The 15,927-nt window shown below is 45.8% G+C and overlaps 2 protein-coding genes across 4 annotated transcripts in view; both read left to right on the top strand.

The window, feature by feature from the left end:
* The window catches only part of RBBP5 (RB binding protein 5, histone lysine methyltransferase complex subunit), a 38,282-nt gene extending 24,793 nt beyond the window's left edge, over nucleotides 1–13,489 (top strand). Inside the window, exons 10-14 of one of the 3 annotated variants that reach the window (XM_039227527.1) lie at nucleotides 63–180; nucleotides 800–869; nucleotides 1,240–1,469; nucleotides 2,511–2,588; nucleotides 13,423–13,489. In XM_039227527.1, the coding sequence (XP_039083458.1) occupies nucleotides 63–180; nucleotides 800–869; nucleotides 1,240–1,469; nucleotides 2,511–2,588; nucleotides 13,423–13,433 (507 nt within the window). In that variant the 3' untranslated portion in view covers nucleotides 13,434–13,489. Of the gene's footprint in view, nucleotides 1–62; nucleotides 181–799; nucleotides 870–1,239; nucleotides 1,470–2,510; nucleotides 2,703–9,239; nucleotides 11,314–13,422 lie in introns of those variants that run through there. The other 2 variants (XM_039227526.1, XM_039227525.1) reach the window with 2 other exon arrangements.
* A 49-nt stretch (nucleotides 13,490–13,538) lies between these two features.
* On the top strand, nucleotides 13,539–14,748 carry TMEM81 (transmembrane protein 81). Its single transcript, XM_039227528.1, has one exon. The coding sequence runs from the start codon at nucleotides 13,560–13,562 to the stop codon at nucleotides 14,400–14,402; it is 843 nt and encodes a 280-aa protein (XP_039083459.1). The 5' UTR covers nucleotides 13,539–13,559; the 3' UTR covers nucleotides 14,403–14,748.
* Nucleotides 14,749–15,927: the final 1,179 nt, after the last annotated feature.

Below are 15,927 nucleotides of genomic sequence, written 5' to 3'. Positions count from 1 at the left end.
GTCTGGCTTGTAGCCTGTTGCTTTCTCATGTGGTTAAGTAGAGTATTTTGTTTGTGGCATAGGAAAATTGGAGTGCATTTGCCCCAGACTTCAAGGAATTGGATGAAAATGTAGAATATGAGGAAAGGGAATCAGAGTTTGATATTGAAGATGAAGATAAGAGTGAGCCTGAGCAGACGGGTAAGATTTCTTGACTGCAGCCTGTTTCTTTAACCTTACACAGTTGTTGTTTTTTTAATTATTATTTTTTTTTAACATTTACGTATTTTTGAGAGACAGAGACAGATCATGAGCAGGGGAGGGGCAGAGAGAGAGGGACACACAGAATTGGAAGCAGGCTCCAGGCTCTGAGCTGTCAGCACAGAGCCCGACATGAGGCTCGAACCCACGAACTGTGAGATCATGACCTGAGTCGAAGTCAGGCACTCAACTGACTAAGCCACCCAGGTATCCCAGCCTTACACAGTTTTGACAGTGTTTCGAGAATTTTTGGGTGGTAGGCACCTACGGTGGGCTTCCATGGGCATTTTTCAGTTTTACTAGGGGCCCACAGCACTCCTACTATCTCCCTGCGTGTTTCCTGATTAATTACACATGGTAAAACGAGGATTTACATGCGCACCTAGCAGTGCTTCTCACAGGGTGGAAATTTAGCACGTTTGTTGAATAATTTAAGTGTCATGAACCATTTGGTTTTCCTTCCTGGTTCCTCCAGAATTTTAGTTTATGGAAGTCATCAGGCTGCCAGTAAACAGCCGTTTTATACTTCTCGTGCCTCCGCTGTGTTTCTCTCCTGCAGGAGCTGATGCGGCAGAGGATGAGGAAGTGGACGTCACCAGTGTGGACCCTATTGCCGCCTTCTGTAGCAGGTGAGCCACCTCTGCATGTGAGGCTTCGGTGTGCTGCTTCCTCCCTGCCCCCGCCTTCCCTGGCTGCTCTTTCAGCCTTCGTTCAGTAGGTCAAAATGATCATGTCTTGGTGTCCAAGAAATTCTGTTCCTGTTCTCGTGATAGAGAATCCTCAGGAAAACTGAAATAATTCATTTACGCTATTTTTACTACTGATTTTATTATTCGTATAGTCTGATTTCCCTTAACTCACCTTGGCTTTCTTAAATTTCTACATATACACCTGTTGCTTATGGGTAATATAGGTGATTCTGCCCCAGAGGAAGGGTTCATGGTTTAAGCAACTGTCTCCTCTTTTTTCCAATCCCTTGGCTGATCCTGTTCCAAATAGTGATGAAGAGCTGGAAGATTCAAAGGCTCTATTGTATTTACCCATTGCCCCTGAGGTAGAAGATCCAGAAGAAAACCCTTATGGCCCCCCACCGGATGCGGTGCAAACCTCCCTGATGGACGAAGGGGCTAGTTCAGAGAAGAAGAGGCAGTCTTCGGCAGATGGGTCCCAGCCACCTAAGAAGAAACCCAAAACAACCAATATAGAACTTCAAGGAGTACCCAATGATGGTAAGAGCTGCGTCTTCTCCCTGGTGCCCAACAGACATTTCTGTTCCCCTCTAGCACAGTCTGGTCATTTCCTGTCCGAGTGATTTTACCTTGAAGGAAATTTCCCATGAGTCTTTTTTTTTTATCGTGCCTTCCAACTTGGTAGTAATTTCATCTGCTTTTGCTTCTCTTTTAAATCAGAGGAATTGTGCCTTCTAGTACTTGCCTACGTGATAGCTTTATATCTTCTGACATCTGGCTCAGAGTGCTTCATTATACCATTCTCCTTTCCTTGCGGAGTGGTGTTACTGGGTGCTCAAGTACTAGGCAGGCCTGGAGAATCTTTTCACTCTTCTTGCCGACCTTTGCAGTCGGACTCCGGAAGCCTTTATCATTGCCCCCTGGGATAGGATGGAGGATAGGCTAGGCGTGCGTGCGTGTGTTCACTACTGAACATTGTCCGTTCTCTTCTAGCTAAGCACCCATGAGTGACTGGTGCATCTCCCTCAGGGTGGGGGGCGGGTTCCTGCTGCTCTAGGCACTGTGGTGTTTGTTGATTGCTGCTGAGTTTTGCATCAGCTCTGCAAGTTGTTTCGCTATCTCTGCTTTACAAAGGAGAAAATTTAGGCTTTGAGTGGTCAAGGGACTTGCCCAAGGTCTCGGGCAGTGGTGGAGTCAGGCTCTACCCTGGTCCATCTGGTTCCCGAGCCCCATTCCCCCTCTGCTCTCACGTGCCAGCGTGCATGTGTGCCTCCCTGCTCTGGCGCAGTGTGATGTGTCATCAGTGTGTCTTTTGGCCACCTCGTTGGTTTAGAGCTACTATGGCATGAACCATGTGGGCCATCGGTGACCTTTGGCCAGGCAGCTGTTTCCCATTTAGCGGCCACTCACCTGTAGTTTTAGAATCTGGGAAAGTAAACTTTTCTCCTTGTGTTAATGGTCTGGGACCTGTGAGCAGCACTCTTTGGCCCTGGGTGGTAACAGCGTGTGGCATGGGCCTGGTTGGGCTGCTGGGGTGGGCAGCATGTGGATCCCTCTCTGTGCCTCTCTGTCCTTTTACAGAAGTCCATCCACTACTGGGTGTGAAGGGGGATGGCAAATCCAAGAAGAAGCAAGCAGGCCGGCCTAAAGGATCAAAAGGTAAAGAGAAAGATTCTCCATTTAAACCGAAACTCTACAAAGGGGACAGAGGTTTACCTCTGGAAGGATCAGCGAAGGGTAAAGTGCAGGCGGAGCTCAGCCAGCCGTTGACAGGTAAGGACACACTGGGAGCGCTGTCTGGCTTGCTTCGTGGCCTTGCTTTGCACAGCCCCTGACTCCGTTTACCCAGAGCGTTCTTTCCCTCCTTCCCTCCTTTCCCAGCGGCAGGCTGCTGCCACAGGCTGGCTAACCCAGAGTTGGCTTCATCCAGCGGCTCTTCACCCTGGGTCCATAAATAGGTTTCAGGGGACCTTAATCCGCCTGATATTGTATGCCACCCACTGTGGGAATATTCTCGTGGGAAAGAGGCCCGTAGCTTTCATCAGATTACTGTAGGAATCCACAAACCCTGACAGGGTAAGAACCCCTGGCTTAATTCATTTCTTTGCCTGCGTTTGCTTCTAGGTTTCTGTTTTGTTGGGTTTTGCCTGCAATGAAAGAGCAGGTAGCTAACCAGGAATATAAGCTTGCTGTATATGGCCCTGGCTGTTTGTGTAGCGTTTTGTCTTTCTTTAAACTGTTGAAATCCCAGAAATGCTTGTTCTCACCCTCTCAGTAGTCCAGAGGCAATGACAAAGTTGTTAGTAGTCCCGTCATGTCACGAAAGAAGGTGAGGTGTTTTTCCAGATAGGACAATACCAGAAAAGACAGCGACTGTGTATCTGTGTAGCTTCTTAACTCCTAAGCCTTTGAAACTTACTGAGTTTTCTCACTTCGACTGAGGGAATAAATTTACTGGGAGATGAAGAACAATTGTAATTTCCTATCAAATACTTGTGAGTGCAGGCCAAATGGTCTTGTTTGGAAGGTCATAATCAAATTAGAGTCTATTGCTATTCAAACATTATTGGGTTTTGGAAAACATGGTTATGTATGCCTTAGTGCACACAGTACTCTAGATTCCCTATGACTAGGTCGGGAAACTCAGGCAGGACTGATAAAATAGCAGTGGTTGTATTCAGGTGTTTTCCTCTGGCTTAAGATTTTTTTTTTTTAATTATTTTTTTAATATTTATTCATTTTTTGAGACACGGTGTGAGTGGGGGAGAGGCACTGAGAGAGGGAGACACAGAATTGGAAGCAGGCTCCAGGCTGCGAGCTGTCAGCACAGAGCCCAACACGGGGCTCGAACTCCCGAACCGTGAGATCATGACCTGAGCTGAAGTCAGCTGCTTAACTGACTGAGCCGTCCAGGCGCCCCATCCTCTGACTTTGAGATTTTAACTTCAGTGTGTGACCCCAGATGTGCTGACGTGACACACACTAGAAGGCGAAACAGAGTTCTTTGTTTGAGGCACACCTTCAGTCAGTTAACTGTGGTGAACACGAATCCTCCGTAGAGAAGGTGAAGCAGACTCGACTACTCATTTTGAGTACTCCACCTCATATGTGGGTACTACTCATTTTGAGTACTGCACCATCATAGATTTAGGTGTTAGGTTTTCATAGCCAACACGTGGCACCGAGCACCAGCCTTGTTTTCCCGGCACCAGCATTATGTTGTTCCACTGAGAGTCGGGGGTCACCTCTCCATTCAGTCCACCGCAGGCGCTCTCCACGTGCATTTTAAAATAGCTGGGAAGAGTTACATGGTCATTTCCATCAAAGATAGCAGGCCAGTAGCTGATTAATGTAAACAAAAACAATCCTTCCATAACCTACTTCTTCTACCAGCTATGGCCACCACAGAAAAACACAGTTTATGTCTAAATAGATTTTTCTGGCCTGAAGAGCTGAAATACTTCAGGGTGATGTAAAATGTGGCCAGACATATTGAATTGATTGAAATACTCTAGCACATAGTCTCCTAGCTTCTTCGAATCCTGCCAGTAATTATTTGCTTTTTAATAGTATACGGCAAATAAACCATTTAAAAGTTTTTGAAAATTCACATTTTTCTCTCTACAATTCAGTGATTTCAACTTCTAATTGTAGTTGATCTGATCACCACTGTTAGATTTTACAGCTCAGAGTATATAATAGTCTATAATAGAGTATAATATATTACAGCTCAGAGTATAATAGTCAGACTAAGGAATAGTCTCAGCTTTCCTTAAAAAATGTCTGAACAAGAGTCAAAATCAAATGTCAGAAAGTTTACTCAGCCATTTATATTTCCTAAAATTCTCAAAATACTGAATACAGTTTGCAATGAAGTTTTGAAGTGTGTGTGAACTGTGTACATCAGTGTCGGAAGTCCGTGTTTCAGAGCTCCTGGCACGAATGGATACCATTATCTAGAGCCTGTTAGAAGTTAACTCCTACCCACCCTGCTGACCAGGTTAAATAAGGTACCGACCTCATTAAAGGCCAGAACTTGAATCTCGGAATAGCCGGGGGCTGTAAACTGGACTTTTATTTTCTACACTGTTTTTATTAGGCATTTGAGTTGATCAGCCTTAAATTGAGGCAGCTGTTCTGACAGTTTTCTCCTTCAGAAGGACTAAAGGAGACTCCAGGCCAGGGGGATGGTACGTCTTTTGACAACACACACACAGGACAATGGCCAGATGACACAAACACTGCACCTGCCTCTCGTGACTGTGCAGCGCACACTTCCCCGTGTAAACTACACTTCCTTCCTTCCGTTTTCGCCTTTCTCCTCTGGCCTCTCCTGTTCCTTGATCTTTTCCTGAATGGAAAGCTCCCAAATCGCCATGGCCAGATGAGACCAGAGAGTGCCGGGGAGCAGGATTTAGAGGACCTCAAAGGCAGCCATTGTGGCTTGCTCCCAAGACTTCCTCAGAAGGCTGCACCCGATTCACAGACTAGCTGTGGTGTGGCTTGGGTCTTTATGGAGGCTGCACGGCGGGGGGAGAATGTGGACAACTCTGTCAGGCCTCGGAGTTACAGGACAGCCTATCGTATCTTGTGTGTGGGATTCTGAGGTAAATCCTCTTTGGCATTTGAATTTTGTGTTCTTCCACGCCTTAGAGGTGTTCCATAAAAAACAATCTGTGGTCATTGTAGATTTTCAGGAGATGCTAAGAAACGAAACCTGATCCCAGATGTCTAAGGTTGAAGCGCCTTCAAAACTCAATTCAGCGTGAGGGTTGTATTTGCTGAGTCGGGCTTTGCGGATCTCCCCTCTCCCCCACTGCCCTACTTTTGCAGTAGAGCCAAATTGTTGGAAAGGATTATAGATGCAGGCTCTGTTGCTGCTCAAGGTGCGTAAATGGCAACTGTTAAAATCTGCAGTTGACCAGTTACTGATGAAACTGGTCGCTAAGGCCTAACTGGCCCTGATAAAGCTGGTACAGCCTGTTGCATGTTCCAACAGGAGACTGTGCGTTTTGAGGGAAGATTGGAAGACGTACAGACCTGTATAGGAATAATCTGGCATTTTGCACTTGGGGCTACAGAAAACTCTTCCCTGTCAAACAGCTTATTGGTATTAGCTAGCTTCAGTGGACCCAGCTCCCTGAAGACACGCTTTCCGTGATGAATGAGGACCTGTCGGTGAGGCTTACTTAGTGGTAGCCCTGAGTGAGCTTTGCACTTTTGGGAAAGGCCAGATCAACATTATCAGCACCATCCATGCGGTTCCTCTAAATTACCTTATTAGATTCTCTCCGGAGCACAGTCGTCAGAACAGAAACTTGAGATTGAGCAGAACCACCAGGGCCCTTGTTGCCGTGTGCCTGCTCAGAGATTGCCTGAGAACTAGGGCCTCTCGGCGGTAGACCTCGTCAGTAGCCAAGTGTGACAGAGCTGTGGCACATCCCACACACGGCCTGAAGGCCTCTTGGAATGATGGGTTTGAAGAGGTTGGTATGCACCTGGGTCTCTTGGGGGTGGTGAAGGCCAGAGCGACCATAGGCGCTGCTTCTGGGAGCATCTGGGCACCATGAGGGTTTCCCCGTGTGTGGCCACGCCGCTGTCCCAGACCTCTGAGCCTCCTCTGAAGTCTGATTGTTTGGTAGAGGTTTTTTTTTTGTTTTTTTTTTTTTTGGTGAGGTTTTTTCCCCCATCACGTCTCTTTCTCTCTCTCTCTTTTAATGTTTACTTATTTTTCAGAGAGAGAGAAGCCCAAGCAGGCTCCTTACTGTCCGCACAGGGCCTGATTCGAGGCTGTCTCACGAACCGTGGGATCGTGACCTGAGCCAAAGTTAAGAGTCGGACGCTTAACCAACTGAGCCTCCCAGGCGCCCTATCCCACCTCTTCTCTCTTTTTTAAATGATCAGTCTTTAAAGGCTGCTTTATGAAAGAACTCCTGCTAAAATCAGATAGCTACTTGGATATTTCTTAATACTTTACGATCTTATCAGCGGGCTAAGGTGACGTTTGAAAGTTAACATCCAGTGTTAGACTGCCATGGCTTTGGCTGCCATTGGGAGGTGCCAGTAACAGCTGTTCATCACGAGCCCCGTTTCTGTTAATTTTCTGTTATCAGCAACTCTTATGTTGCAGCAAAATAATACAGATCCTTGGGGCAGATTTTCAAATAGCCTGGAGCTGAGCTCTTGGGGTGCTGTTTCTCTGTATTTTATCTTGCTCATAGTAGTAGTGCTTGCTGTGGTTTGGGGTTGTTACCTGATTCCTAAACAAGCCTGTGTGTGTGTGTGTGTGTGTGTGTGTGTGTGTGGTCTGTCCACATAAATGACGATGATGCAGAAACATTAACTGACCTCAGATACTCAGTGTCATGTACCTCATGAATCCTCTCGAGTGCCCATTATTAATCCTATTGATTTGTGATCAAACCAGTCTTTCCTGTCGTGATTAAGGCTTAAAATGTTAATGTTGTGTTCATTTTTATTTTTATTTTTTGTAAGCACTGGGACCCTGGGCAAGTCCCATTATCTCTTATTTTTTAATTTTTAAAAAAAATAAAAAAATTTTAAATCGTTTATTGTCAAGTTGGTTTCCATATAACACCTAGGGCTCATTCCCATAAGTGCCCTCCTCCATGTCCATCACCCCCCTTCCCCTCCCCCCACCCCATCTGCCCCCAGTTTGTTCTCGGCGTTCAAGCATCTTTCATAGTTTGCCTCCCTCCCTCTCCCCCACTATTTTTCCCCTTCTTCTCCCCCATGGTCCTCCATTAAGTTCCTCCTAATCCTCCTATATGTGCAAACATATGATATTTGTCCTTCTCTGCCTGACTTATTTCGCTCAGCATAACACCCTCAAGGTCCATCCATGTTGCCACACATGGCCAGATTTCATTCTTTCTCATTGCCATGTAGTATTCCATCGTATAGATAAGCCACATCTTCTTGATCCATTCATCCGTGATGTACACTTAGGCTCTTTCCATGTTTTGGCTATTGTTGCGAGTGCTGCTATGAACATTGGGGTACATGTGCCCCTATGCATCAGCACTCCTGTATCCCTTGGGTAAATTCCTAGCAGTACTGTTGCTGGGTCATAGGGGAGTGCTATTGTTAGTTTTTTGAGGAATCTCCACACTGTTTTCCAGAGGGGCTGCACCTGTTGTGTTCATTTTTAAATGGCTAAAAGCAGATTGGGCAGGGTACCATGGGAACAATCTGTGAACCTAGCCTTAATTTGATGAAGGAGTGGCATTGAGCCCTGTGGGGTAGGTTCTTCTGCCGCAAGGAGTTTTTTAAAAAATCAACTCAAGGGGTTGTTACATTTTATGCTGAAAGATCTGAAAAACAAGTGCCAGATAAACTTTTTATCTTACTGAACTTGGAAAGTTGAAATTTGATTTTTAACAACATAGCATCCAGAAGAGTTCATATGTCACAGTTTCTCATCTGTTTTGAGGCAATTGGGGATTTATTTTTAATGTCGGTTTTCATCCCTGCTTGAACTTCAAAAATCAGGTTAAAGGCAAAGTTTATAAATGGGTAGTTTTCTTTCATAACTTAGACATTATTTTTTAACCATGTTATACCTTCAAGTGGCATGTCCCCCCACCCCCCATTCCAGATGACATCTGGGAGGATTTTCTTCACCATGTTCTCTTCTTACACTTCCTAGTTAATATTTCACAGCAGCCCATTTAAGGATGTTCCTCAGAGGTTGAACAGCTTCTATGGAATAATCAGGGAAGTGTTCATTTGATTTTACTATTTAGGATTTTATTTATTGGTCAGTTGTTGGCTCATAGAAATGCCGACAGTAGGTTTCATTCCATTTCATCATAATTGGGTTCTGAGGTGCTGAGAATGTCAGTCAGGGAACAGGGGTGCTTGGAAAAGGGTCTGTTGCTCATCGTTAACCATTTAGTGACTAATTAGTCTAACAGGAAAGATGAAAAGGTATAGCACCCTCGAATTTCCTTTCCTCTACTTATGGCACTTTTTGGATTGTAAAGCATTTGTTAAAGTGTTAGAGAATGGTTAGCAGCTCAGGAAATGTGTAGAACTTGAATCATTTTGCCTTTATTCCCCTTTGTGGCAGTGCTGAGGAAAGTACTGGGGTGGGGGGTTGGGATTTGAATTATTTGTTGCTTCAGTAAAGGGTACATGTGATTTGGAGTCGGTTTTAACTTAAAGGGGAAATCCTTAGCCCACGTGTACGTGTCAGCCGTCATCCAGCATCCGTCAGTACATCTGTGCCTGTAAGCTATCGGGCTAAGTTGATGCTAAAAGAAATCTTTTTGTGTCTAATCTCTTTAGCAGGGGGAGCAATCTCAGAACTGTTATGAAGACCCCTTGAAGTTCTTCGATCTTCCCCACTTTGCCATCATGTGGCCTCTGGACGCTGTGGTCAGTCATTTGAGATTGACTTTAATTTAAAACAAAGGCCTCTGCTTCCGACCCAGGAGGTGGAAGGAATGAATCGTATGTTTGAATGAAGAAGTGAATTATGGAAGAAGAGTACATGGCCCTTCCCTTTCAAGCATAAGTCCAAATAGGCTCTCAGGAATGAGGATTTGTGAAGACATCCCACAGGAGTTTTGACTCATTCAGGCTTCAGTGCTTAGTTCTGTTGCTGGACAAAAGAGACCAGGGTTGCTCATCTAACTCTTGTACCCAGGATCATTTTGACCTGACATTTCCTGTCTCCTATTTGCCTTTCATCCTCCGTGCATGTCCTCGAGTGACTTATTCTTATCTGAAGTTTTGCTGCCGGTGTCCTAGAAAAACTTAAGTTGCATATTCTGTCTTCCATTTTTAAACTCCCTCTCTTACCAGATACCTCCTCTATTTCCATATTGTGTACAGAGGAGGGACAGAAAAGAAAGTGCTTGAAAGATTTCAAGTGTTCAGAAAGGGAAGAAAGATAAGGCTCCCGCTTTTTAACATACCCCATTTTGCTCAAGAAGCTGGGCTGTAAGAGGGTCAAGGCTTTTCTTTGTTTTCCTTGCATTGCATGGTCTCCTCCAGGGGTGGTTCGTTCTCATTAATCATGGATTTTGAAGATAGCTCGTTTCATCCATCTGCAGCAGAGAATCATCCGTAGTTCACATTGCTTCACCTGCGCTGGCTTACGGAGAGGGAAGCAGACCAACGTGCCTCTCACCGGGCTTCGTTTTTATTGGGGTGGGGGATCTATGCAAGGGACTAATATCAACCCGTCCGAAATCAAAGAATCAGCAGCAGCACAGTTCAAATCAAAGATCAAGGAAAAAAAATTTTTTTTATCATTGCTTGTGGAGATCGGTCCTTCCCATCAGTCATCTCTTCCTTCTTGTAACCCCGCTCCTTCTCCCTACTGCCTGTTTTCAGTCTCTTCCTTTCTGTGAAAGGTTGCTTAGCTTTTTAAGAAAATTTTTTACTTTCTGCTTTTTGCTTTTGCTGTTCTTTGTATAAAAAGTAGCAAATTGGATAGACGTGCATACATGAGGTGTTTGAAATTCTCTGAAGACCCAGAGTCCAGAGACCGGGTGTGGAGAGGAGGGCTGGCCAGCCTCTCTGAGCAGAGCACTCTCTCAGTCCAATCAGAGGCCCTCACCCTGGGTGGCCGTTTCTGCCGCATTCTCAAAGGAGGATTTCAGCGCTCCTGTGCTCCCTGTGAGCTCCCTGAGCCACAGGTGCCCCTGTAGCTGGCCATACATGCTGATTATCTTTTTGGATTTTAGGAGAGCAATCAAAGTAGACTGACGTCAGGAAGAGCCTCTTTCTCCCACTCCATCTTTTAGAACCAGAATGTTCAGTAGTTGAAGTAAGAGCTCCCCCGGAGTCGATTGCAAAATGTCTGTATTTTTAGACACCACTACTTTTTTCCCGTCAAATTCTTATGCTGTGAATTTCATTTTGTATTTCACATCAGACCCGTGGTCGAGATTGGCGAGTGGCTCTTTCGATGTGTTTTTTGTTTTGCAGACATTTCCATTCCATTTCTCTGTGTACTGTGCACCGTCACAAGTGGTGTGGCACTGAAGGTCTCTGCCCTGCTTCCTGGGCAAAGCCGCTTGGTGTCCTTGTGCACCGGGACGTTTATGCTGTGTCCACCTGGTAAGCCGGCTGCTGAGAGAATCGGCTTCAGCCCTGTCAGGGGGCCCCAGGCAGCAGCTCCCTCGTAATTATTTATGCTTCTGGAATTTCTTTCAGCTCCTAAAACTTTCTATCCAATTTGATTTTCTCAGTGTGTACAATATATGCATATTCTCTTCTTTTTTGTCATTCCTCCCCCCTCCCCCCATTTCGTTTTTTAATGTTCCATAGTTTTGTACAAGACGAGACTTAGCCTTGGGTACTTCTTGCTGAAGCTTTAATGCTTTGTAAATAAAAGCGGATGTTTATTAAAGCACAGGTGTAAGATGTTTGTTTGCAGACGCTGATCGCTTCTGAAACTCACCAGCCACTTGGACTTGTATGACTGAAAACGCAGTTTACTGTTGCCGTGTTAGCTCTCTCTGTGTGGAGTTGTGCACCTGGAGGGGTTAGGGGGTGGTCGTGGGGTCTGGAGTTCGGCCTCTAGACAAGATTATAAATAGTTCAAGCAGAGGGGTGGTATTAAACCACAAAGAATGTCCAGGAGTCATCTCTCTCCAGATTCTTTAATTCTGTAAGTGTAAGTGCTTGGTAGAGGCCACAGCGCCAGGAGATGCTCAGGATGCTACAGGAATGCACGCGAGGGCATTCCTTCCTCCCAAGCATCTTTATCTTGAAGTGTAAGTACCATTGAATCCCTCTTTTAAAAAAAAATTTTTTTTAAATGTTTTATTTGTTTTTGAGACAGAGACGGAGTGTGAGGGAGGGAGGGGCAGAGACGGAGGGAGACACAGAATCCGAAGCAGGCTCCAGGCGTCAAGCTGTCAGCACAGAGCCTGACTGACCTCAGCCAAACTTGGACGCTTAACCCACTGAGCCATCCAGGCGCCCCTAAATTCCTCTTTATTAGACTTTTAAAACAAGTCTAGACTAAATAAATAGGGGCACATGAGTGGCTCAGTCATTTGAGTGCCGATTTTGCTCAGGTCATGATCTCACACAGTTAGTGAGTTCTAGCCCCTCATAGGGCTCTGTGCTGACAGCTCAGAGCCTGGAGCCTGCTTCGGATCCTGTGTCTGTCTGTCTGTCTGTCTCTCTGCCCCTCTCCCACTTGTGCTCACTCAAAATTTAAACAAAAAAACAAACATTAAAATAGAGTAAATAGCTTTCAAATGCATTGAAATAGCCTTCAAAAACTCCTAAAGTCTATTTAGTATTTAAGTCTTTGATTTTAATCATTGTCAAATTGTCAAATTTTAGCAGTGTCTACTGCTAATTTTTTCTGTTCTATGACTAAGAAACCGTCTTTGACATCATAGCTGTTTTCATAGCAATCTTGACCCGTGTGAATGATGAGCTCCTCTGGTCTGTAAAGCGAGTAGGCCTAGGCGTCCTCTTCCCTAGAAAACCCCTTCAGTGCCCCTAGGAAGGAGGAAGGTGTAGGATGGGGCAGAGGAGCCCTGCGGGGCACCCCTCTCCCCCAGCTTTGCTGATAAACACTCGGATTCTGAAAGGGCGGCTTGGTCCTTGTCTTTATGAATTCTTTCTCTCTTTCTCTCTCTCTCACTCTCTCTTTCTCTCTCTCTTTCTCTCTCTCTCTCTCTCTCTCTCTTTCTTTCTTTCTTTCTTATTTTTGAACAAAGACAGAGCATGTGCTGGGGAGGGGCAGAGAGAGAGGGAGACACAGGATCTGAAACAGACTCCAAGCTCCGAGCTGTCAGCACACAGCCCATCGTGGGGCTCAAACTCCTGAACCGCAAGATCACGACCTGAGCCGAAGTTGGAAGCTTAACCAACTGAGCCACCCGGGCGTCCCCATGAATTCTCATTTCTATTTAAAATTCCTTACACGTCACCAGTGTTGCACACTTTACAAAGTGTTTTCATGTACAGTTTATTGTTTGATGCCCAAAGTGACCTTCCTGAAGTCGGCAAGGAGGTCTTAATTTACAAAGGAGGGAACAGAAATAGAAACCGAGGAAGGATCAGTCAGTTGCCTTCCCATCCAGAGTTCTTAATCCTTCTATTACAGAAGGTTAAGGAGCTTTTAAAATCAATGATAACTTAATGCAACATAATCTATTTTTTTTTTTTTTTGACTTGGTGTTTGATTTCTTAGTTGGTCAGATTTAACTGGGGTTTTGAAGCCCTTTAATTTGGATCCCACAACTCGGAGAGGAGGAGCAGGGAGTGAGGAAGAATGTAGCTTCACTACGCATTTGAGGTCATTTGGAAATTCACTTCAGCTTCTGAAGTCTCTTTGTCTTCACGAGAGGGTGGATTTAAATTCATGACAAGGGCATGAAAAGAATGGAACCTGGAACACGCAAGAACAAGTAAAGCAGCACTTTTGTGACTTTTTTGCCTGCCTTGTGGTCTTGGCTGTTTTGTAAGGACTGGACTTGTGTTTGTTGAGTTGCAGTGTTCCATTGACTGGGCGCATCCTGTCTTGTGCTGTTGAAGGCTATCTCCCATCAACGGAATTAAGCTATGACATCATAGAGGGTTCACTTGGAATGCCTTGGGGGACTGGCTGACGGTGGTGAGACGCCCAGAGACATGAAGCTTTCAGCTGCCGGTCTCCTCGGAAGCCTGGTGTTCGCCTTCTGTCTGCCTTTGGTGGTGACTTTACCGAAAACCCTGGCCATCCCTAAGAAGCTGCAAGAAGCAGTGGGGAAGGTCATTGTCAATGCCACAACCTGTACTGCCACCTGTGGCCTTGGCTATAAGGAAGAGACCATCTGCGAGGTGGGCCCCGATGGCGTGAGGAGAAAGTGTACTTCTCAGCGCTTGGAATGTCTGACCAACTGGATCTGCGGCATGCTCCATTTCACCGTTCCCAGAGGGAAGGGGTTCGAGCTCAACTGTCTGAGTTCGGACATCCTGGAGATCGGGCAGGAAGCCTTCCGGTTTACCTGGAGACTTGCTCGGGGTATCATCTCTACTGACGATGAGATCTTCAGACCCTTCCGTGCCAGCTCCTATGTTGTGAGGTTTCCCTCTGTTCAGGAGTATGACTCTGGGACATACCGGTGTGATGTGCAGCTGCTAAAAAACTTGAGACCTGTCAAGAGGCTCTATTTTGGGCTGCGGGTCCTTCCCCCTGACTTGGTGAACCTGAATTTCCATAAGTCCCTTACTGAGAATCAGAAGTTAGTTGATATGGGCCTGGAAGTGAATCTAGACAACCATTCTGAGCCTCGTCGCCCACTGTGGAAAAAGAAAGTGGTTGTAGCCTTGGGGATAGGAGTTGTCGGTGGAGTGGCTGGTGGGATGTTGATGGCCATTGGCCTGGGCTTTGGGCTGAGGGTGCTCTATAGCGGTGCCAGCCTTGAGTCCTTAACAGCCTTGAAGGGTTGGCTGCCCAGGACCCTGGACCAGCTGTTTAGGAAGCCAGGGTAGCTTTTCAAAGGATTATCTGGCTGTGTGATTGTGGCTCAGCCAGGAGGGAGGGCCTCCGCTACCAAGACAGTGAGTGGGTCCCGGGACAGGGGCAACAGCATGGCAGTGCAATGGGCACTGCTCTGCCTCTTCGTGTCCCAGGTAGATCTCTTCCTGGTCATCCCTGTCCACGTGGCACCCGGGAAGCCTGACTGTAGGCCCCTCCCCTGTCCCTGGGGAAAAGATTATGTCTTTCATAAGTTGAGGCCTCTCCACCTACATCCCTTCTGAGCGGTATAATCACGTAGAAGGATATATTAATAGCTTTTCTAGCGGAAACCTTTTCTTCTTCAATAAAAATAATTCACAGTGGCTGCGCGGAGACCTGACCTTCTCTGCTCTTTAGTTAAAAATCTGCGTATGTGTAAATTGTCCCATCATCAGCCTAGCTCTCTTTTCCCTCTGATTTCATAAGACATTGAGCACATTGCTTTGGAGGAGGGCATATGTCCGTGTGTGGCAGAGCCGAGGCCGTTAGTAATGGCATCTGACCCGGGTATGTAACAGTCACTGAATAAATTGCCCCTTGTCTACTCCCCTCGTGAAGCCTCTGGGCTCAGTGGTAAATGGACTCCTGGTAAAACACTGGATTCTTCACAAGGTGGGTTTCCCCTGAATAAGCTCCTTGGCTTGCTCCCTATTCCTGTTCTAGCTCTCGCAGTGCCCTGAAGTGTGTGCTCCCGGAAAGGTCAAGTGTATTGGTTTCTTACAGCAGCCAGGGCTGTCCAAGGAAGGACTAAGGCCTTCCTACCTCCGTAGGAAATACATCCTAAGACCCAGAGGCCATTGAGGCATGTGAGATAATTGGCTGATGGAATCGTCTTAAAAGGCCCTTAGCTAATTAACCTGAGCTAATTCGGAGAGAATTAGAGCATCTCTTCCCCTCCCTTTTCTCTAGCTGCTGACAGGGTAGCAGATGTTAAGACTTGGACTAGTGGTTCTCCAGCTATGTGTCCGAGTCACCTGGATAAGCTTTTGAAAAATAAGATTCCTGACCCCCAACCCTGAGGATGCTAACTCAGCTTAAATTATGGCTCATGGCTCACTGTTATTCTATAAAAACGATTTCAGGGGCACCTGGCTGGCTTGGTCATTAGAGCATGTGGCTCTTGATCCTCTGGGTCATGAGTTTGAGTCCCACATTTTAGCTTAAGTAAAAAAAGTTAAAATTTTCAACACCGTAGAAAAATGGGAAGAAAAGTTTGATGACAGTCCATTTGTCCTCTACTTAGATTCACCAGTTGTGAATGCTTTGCAGCATTTATCATTCTGAATAGATGCTGGTTTTACTGAACCACTTGGAAGTTAGACACATTGTGACCCTTCACTCCTAAATCACAGGTGCATCTGCTAATAAAGGTTTTTCTGTACAACTGAGGTATCTTCATCACACCTGAGGAAATGAACAATTCCCTAATCTTACATAATAGTTGATACCTCGTCGTGCCCACCTTCTAAAATCTGATGGCCTTTTGGTTTTTGATCC

The sequence above is a fragment of the Hyaena hyaena genome, unplaced genomic scaffold (genome assembly GCF_003009895.1).
Source record: "Hyaena hyaena isolate Hyena2069 unplaced genomic scaffold, ASM300989v1 scaffold_28, whole genome shotgun sequence".
Lineage (NCBI taxonomy): Eukaryota > Metazoa > Chordata > Mammalia > Carnivora > Hyaenidae > Hyaena > Hyaena hyaena.
The sequence above is the reverse complement of the archived record's forward strand: the minus strand, read 5'-3'. Positions and strand labels throughout refer to the sequence as shown.

What these genes read in the sequence shown, in the direction of transcription:
- TMEM81 (XM_039227528.1), top strand. Translation starts at nt 13,560, where the DNA reads ATGAAGCTTTCAGCTGCCGGTCTCCTCGGAAGCCTGGTGTTCGCCTTC.